This window comes from Jaculus jaculus, chromosome 9 (genome assembly GCF_020740685.1).
Source record: "Jaculus jaculus isolate mJacJac1 chromosome 9, mJacJac1.mat.Y.cur, whole genome shotgun sequence".
Taxonomy (NCBI): domain Eukaryota; kingdom Metazoa; phylum Chordata; class Mammalia; order Rodentia; family Dipodidae; genus Jaculus; species Jaculus jaculus.
Genome location: NC_059110.1, coordinates 124,301,558 through 124,308,469, shown reverse-complemented (window position 1 = coordinate 124,308,469; position 6,912 = coordinate 124,301,558). Strand labels below are relative to the sequence as shown.

The 6,912-nt window shown below is 46.2% G+C and overlaps 1 protein-coding gene across 1 annotated transcript in view; it reads left to right on the top strand.

The window, feature by feature from the left end:
• The first annotated feature begins 3,301 nt into the window (after positions 1-3,301).
• Positions 3,302-6,912, top strand: part of Rab37 (RAB37, member RAS oncogene family) — a 79,656-nt gene continuing 76,045 nt past the window's right edge. The window contains exon 1 of the mRNA XM_012948130.2: positions 3,302-3,373. Within this exon, the coding sequence (XP_012803584.1) occupies positions 3,302-3,373 (72 nt within the window). The remainder of the gene's footprint in view (positions 3,374-6,912) is intronic.

Here is a 6,912-nt window from a genome sequence, read left to right as displayed (position 1 = left end):
GCTTCCCTAGCACACACAAGGCCCTGGGTTCTGTCGCCAGCCTTGCATGCACCCGGCGCGGCAGCACAAGCCTACAGTTCCAGCCTTCCGGGAGTGGAAGGAAGGAAGATCAGAAGTAAAAGGTCATCTTCCACTATAGAGCAAGTTCAAGACCTGCCGGGATACATAAGACTTTGCCAAGAAAGACAGAGATAGAGAGACAAAGCACCAAGAGCCAGAGCCGTGGGACAACTTCAAAAGCTATCACATCCACGCAGCTGGGATGGCAGAAGAATAAGGAGAAAAGAGTGCAGAAGAAATGTATAAAGTAATGATTGTTGCAAAGCTTCCAAAACTACTCCCAGGAACAAAACTACAGACTCTAAACAGAATAAATTTTGTTTGTTTGTTTTGTTTCAAAATGGGATTTCACTATAGCCCAGGCTAACCTGGCACTCACTCTGTAATCTCAGGCTGACCTCGAACTCATGGTGATCCTCCTACCTCTGCCTTCTGAGTGTTGGGATTAAAGGCGTGTGCCACCACACCTGTCCAAAATAATTTTTTTTTAATTGCAGAAGAACAAGGACAAAAAGATCTTGTAAAATGTCAAAGGAGGAAAAATTAACTTTCTTTTTTTTTTTTTTTTTTTTTTTGGTTTTTCAAGGTAGGGTGTCACTGTAGCTCAGGCTGACCTGGAATTCACTATGTAGTCTCAGGGTGGCCTTGAACTCATGGCGCTCCTCCTAACTCTGCCTCCCGAATGCTGGGATTAAAGGCATGCACCACCATGCCCAGCAAATTAGCTTTCTGATATGGACTAGAACTAAAATTACAGCAAACTTCTCATCAGAAAGCACACAAGCAGGGACAGAGTAACAGAATATTTAGATGTGGACGTGAGAGTGTTTATCAACCTACATTCTGTATTATCTATCCTTCAGCTCTGAAGAAGAGAGACTGTCTCAAACAACTGAAGATTGTGTCATCCACTGACTTTCCCTGATGAAATGTTAATTTTTTTTTCCAAGCAAGGCAGTGACACATATCAGATTTGGAACTTCATAAAGCCAGGAAGAGTGTCAGAGAAGAAAAAGAGGAAGGTTAAATACAATCTCATTCTTAGGCTGGAGAGATGGCTTAGTGGTTAAGGTGCTGGCCTGCAAAGCTTAACCACCTGGGTTTGATTCTCCAGTGCCCAAATAAAGCCAGATGCACAAAGTGGCACATGCACCTAGAGGTCATTTGCAATGGCTGGAAGTCCTGGCAAACCCATTCTTTCTGTCTGTCTCTCTTTTTGTTATCTATCTGTGCTTGCAAATAAATAAATAAATAAGATTTTAAAATCTCATTCTTTTTTTTTTTTTTCGAGGTGGGGGGTCTTACTCTAGCTCAGGCTGACCTGAAATTCACTATTGTAGTCTCAGAGTGGCCTCGAACTCATGGCGATCCTCCTACCTTTGCTTCCAGAGTGCTGGGATTAAAGGCGTGCGCCACCACAGCCGACTTCATTCTGCTGTATTTCTGCAATGCTGAAGCTGGAACCCAGTGCCTCACACATGCTAGGAAACTGCTCTAACTGCTGAGCTACAGCCCCAGAATATTAGCTATTGGAAAGCAACCTTTAAATTTTTTTCTTTTTTAATTTTTATTTTTATGAATTAGAAACATTTTTTACTATTTTTGTTTCTTTATTTTCAAGCAGAGAGAGGTAGACAGGAGACAGAATGCATGTGCTGCTTTGTGCCTCTGGCTTTACGTGGGTACTGGGGAATCAAACCTGGGTTGTTAGGCTTTGTAGGCAAGTGCCTTAACTGCTGAGCCATCTTTCCAGCCCATGAATTAGAACCTTTGTTGTATGGGCAAATGATACATTGGTCCCATTCCCCTCCTCCCCACCCCCAATACACTCAGGGTCCTCCTTAGCAGGGTTACCTGTGCTCACCATGGGGTTATGGGTTATGAGGTATGAGAGCCACACCCAGTCATTGTGGAAGGGGATGGGCAAAGCCTCTAGATACTCCTAAAATTTTCAAAGGTTGGATATGGTGGTACATGCCTGTAATCCCAGCACTCAGGAGGCACAGGCAAGAGGATTTTGAGTTTGAACCATTGTTCTAGAGTTTGCATTTTACAATATATATATATTCGAGGTAGGGTCTCACTCTAGCTCAGGCTGACCTGGAATTCACTATGTAGTCTCAGGGTGGCCTTGAACTCACGGCGATCCTCCTACCTCTGCTTCCTGAGTGCTGGGATCAAAGGCACATGCCACCACACCCAGCACTGCATTCTATTTTAAAAGCTAAGCTGCATCCACCTTTACCAGCACTTTCCTTGCTTCATATGAACTAAGATGCCTTAACAACTGCGTTCCCAATTCCTCCTGCTCGTCCTTTATGACCCGTTTGTCATTCCTGTCACTCAGCTCCAGCCGCAGTGACTAAAGGCTCTGTTACTAACACTACTTTACACAGTTATCTTTCAGCTCAACCAAGAATGAGGAAAACATAGCTAGGGTGTACCTCAGTAGTGAAGCATTTTCCTAACATATGACATTCATTATCATGAGGTAAGTACTATTATTATGCCCTTAATTAACTAATTTATTTATTTATTTTTGTGACGCTGGGAAATTAATCTCAGGGCCTCTTACGCGTTAGGTAAGCACTTTACCACTGTGTCATATCCTAGCAATCCTTTATGTCCACCTCTCTTAGGACAGCTTAAGTGACTGACCCAAAGTTACACAGCTAACGCAATGCTTTTCAGAGCCAAAGTTTAAACTTTGGATCCTGAGCCCTTAACCAGTCGTTTTAAGAGCTGGGATCATAGGCGCCTAGAGGACGAAGTTAAAGCAGAGTACCCTCTCCTTCAGGAAAGAAGGCATCTCACAGACCCCGGGGCGTCGGCACCGGTCCGGTCTCTCCTACATCCTGGGGAGAGGTGTCCAGGAACCAGAGCCGGCCTCTGCTCACGCGGGAGGCGGGCTGCTGGGTCACTGAGCATCCGGAGCGCGTCCTGGGGACGCGGCTGAGATCCGCGCGGACCGCTCGGCCAGGCTCACATCTTGCGTCGCTGCCCGCGCGTCTTGGAGTCACAAGACAGGGGACCCAGAGCCCGCCGCATCGCACAACTCTGGTCCCAGGCGCCCCGAGGGCGGTCCCGGGGGTCGGGGGAGGCCCGCGCCCCGCCAGCGGCCGCGGGAGCTGTCCAGTGCTGACCGCGGACGCGGCCCTGTCCATCGCCTCCGACCCCGGCCGGCCTCGCCCGGCCCAGCCTGGGCAGCCAGCCCGGGAGTGCTGACGCAGAGGCGCGGGACATGGATCTGCACCGAGCCGACTCCTACCAGGGGGGAGCTGGCCCTGACTTCTACGAACACGTCCTGCACAAGGTAAAGCTCTCCTCCCGGACCCCCACCCTAGCGCTGTCTCTGTGTCCCCCTGTCTTTGCCTTGGGACTTAAGGAGAAAACTAGCTGGCGTTAGGGTTCTGTTGGATCCTGTTCTCGGCTTAAAGGAGACGTGCGTGCGCGCTGGGGGGAAGGGCAGCCTCCAGACACTCATTCCGTCAACCTGGCCCCTTTCTCACTCCCTTCCTCCTCCATGTGAACCCCTATGCACCTCCCCCTGCACTTTGGATCTCCTTAATTCTTGTAGGATGTTTGCTTTTCTCCTTCCACTCGTGTCTCTCTTGAGCCCTAGCCCCATCAAATCAGGTAGCGGGGGCCCGCTTGGCTGAAATTAGACATAAGCAATGCTCTTTCGTCAAGAGTGAATACTGATGCCTCGAATCCCAGCAGCACTCAAGAAGAAAAGGCGGGGGAGGGGGGGGTCTTGAGTTTAAGGCTAGCCTGGGCTACAGGAGTTTCAGGTTAGTTTCAGCCACATAGCAAGTCAAGAGAGAGAGAGAAAGCGAAACTATTAATCTGTAGCCGAGGCAAACTGTGCACAGTTAAACCAGACTCTGTCACAGCTCCAAAGAGCTGCTCTCCAGCCCTGATTCACTCATAGGCTGCTTATTTCCAAGGCTGTATCGTATCTGTTGCCTCCCTCCTTCAAGGTTCTCCTGCAGCTCAATTTTCAGTCCCACAGGTCTTCTCCTGAAGTGAAATATAACAGCCTCTCCCCCCTCCTTTCTCCCTCTCCCTCTCTCTCTCTCTCTCTCTCTCTCTCTCTCTCTCTCAAGTAACACTTTTTAATCTGAAATTTACCACCTTGCGGCCATAGCCTTATATTAGTCACAAGAATGCGTCATCCTTGCTTCCTGTCCCTGCTGTCACTTAGCTGTGCCCTGTTGCTCCCAGATTTATGCTCTCTACTTGGTTGATCTGACCATCCCCTGCAAGGAGAGCCACGGTCCTGTACTTGACTTTTGTGATTAAAATCTCAGCCTAAGGCAGGGGAGATGGCTCAGGGGGTAAAGTGGTTCCTCGCAAGCACAAGGACCCAAGCGCAGATCTCTAGCACCCATGCAAAAGCCTGGCATGGTGGTGCACACCTGTAACCCCAGCACTGAGGAAGGGCAGACGAGAGAATCCAGGGGCTTGCTGAGGATACACACACACACACACACACACACACACACACACAACTGATGTATACCGCATACACATATGCAAAAAACACAAAAAAATCACTCTCAAAGCTCTATGAATGCAGGCTTTGAAACAGCGTGAACTGCAGTTCTCTGTTACATAGTTTAAATCTGAGGGCATAAAAGTCTAGAAAGGCAAAGTGACTTGTCAAAAAAAAAAAAAAAAGCCAGTAACTGGCATTAAAAGACAGGAATTGGGGCTGGAGAGATGGCTTAGTGGTTAAAGATGTTTTCTTGCAATGACGATGGCCTGGGTTCAATTCCCCAGTACCCACAAAAAGCCAGATGCACAAGGTGACACATGCGTCTGGAATTTGTTTCAGTGGTAGGAGGCCCTGATGTGCCCATTCTCTCTCTCAAATTAATATTAAAAATGCATTTAAAAATATTTTTTTTTAAAAGGTGTGGTCCAGGGACCAGCAACAACCTGGGAATGTGTTTGAAAGTACAATCCCAGGGCCACTCCAGACCTGCTAAACCTGATCTGCATTTTAATAAAAGTCCTAAGAAATCAATGCACGCATTAACGTAGTTGACACACAAGTTTGTGCCGTGCTGGGTACTTCTCACACAAATAAAATAACATCAGCTACAGGAGGAAACAGGCATGCAAGTTTGAATAGCCTGTGAGTCTTTTCTTCCAGATCTCAGATTCTGTAATGTCTGGAGAAGAAGAAACTTGTCTAACAACTGCCCTAGTCTGAGAGTTTTAGACCTGTCGGCATAGAGTAAACTGAAATTGAATGTGTTCTGTGAGGCTGTGAACCGGAAAAGCACACGGGGGCAAAGACACACAACTACAGATCAATTACAAAGTCATCCTGGGGCTGGGGAGATGGCTCAGTGGTTAAAGGCACTTACATGAAAAACATGTCTGCCTAGGATTTGATTGCCCAGTACACACACAAAGCCAGATGCACAAAGTGGCACATTTGTTTCATAGTATCAAGAGGTCCTGGCATGCCCATTCATCCCTTTTCTCTCTCCCTCCCTCCATAAATAAAAATACTTCTTAAAAATATTTTTATTTTATTTATTTGTTAGAGAGAGATAGAAAGTGAGTGAGTATGGGCTGCTAGCCACTGCAAATAAATTCCAGATGCATACCATGTGCATCTGGCTTACATGGGAGCTGAAGAATCAAACCTGGGCCCTTAGGCTTCTCAGGCAAGTGCCTTAACCTCTAAGCCATCTCTTCAGCCCTAAAAATGTTGTTTTTTCTTTTAAGTCATCCTGCCAGGCGTGGTGGCGCACACCTTTAATCCCAGCTCTTGGAAGGCAGAGGTAGGAGGATTGCTGTGAGTTCAAGGCCAGCCTGAGACTACATAGTGAATTCCAGGTCAGCCTGTACTAGAGTGAGACTCTACCTCAAAAAAAAAAAAAAAAAGCAACCTGGTTACTAAGCAAATGGATCTCTGATTTAAAACTATGATATAGAAATATGAACATTCATTTAAAAAACCTTAAGATCAGCAGGTCAGATTTTTCAAATTATTGGTCTGATGTAGTCTTTCCCTCTCCAATTACCTAAACATGAAGTATGAGGGAAAGACTATGAAAACTTTCAGATTTGGAGGGTTTATTGATCACGAGAGAGAGTGAGTGAGAGAGAGAGAGAGATTGACATACCTTATTCCAACAGGTCCCAGGATATTTGAAGGCAAGTGTCCTTGGTCTTTAGAACTTGGTCATGAGTACCTTGAGATCAGGAGCTAACCTTGAACCTTCTGTGGTGCCCAACACAGTGGCACACATATGTCCAGAAAGTTCTCATGATATAGTGCTGACATCCTCCTCTTAGAATTATGCTATGGTTTTGCATGACTTTTTATTGTGAAACTCTTGATAATGTTTCTGGAAAGGGGCAGATTCCTGTTGATTCATCAGAACATTCTGGCCATGAGAGACAGGTCTAATATCCAACATTAGTTTCTAGGAGGAAGTTTTTTTGTTTGTTTGTTTGTTTTTTTAAGATAGGGACTCATGTAGTCCAGGCTGGCCTAAAACTTGCTGTGTAACAGAAGCTGACCTTAAACTCCTGATACTCCTGCCTCCACCTCCCAAGTACTGGGATTACACATGAATGCCATCATGCCCTGTTTATAGGGTGCTACAGACTGAACCCAGGGACTCATGAATGGTAGGCACGCATGCTACCAACTGAACCACATCCACAGCCCTTCATTGTGACATTTTGATACATACATAGTGTTGCTATATTTTGTGGTTATCCCCACACACAAGCTCTCCACTGTGAAATATCATCTCGCCTTCTGGTTTTTTGAGTATGGATATCAGATGATATAATGTTAAGCACGTATATCACTTCTGGAGCATA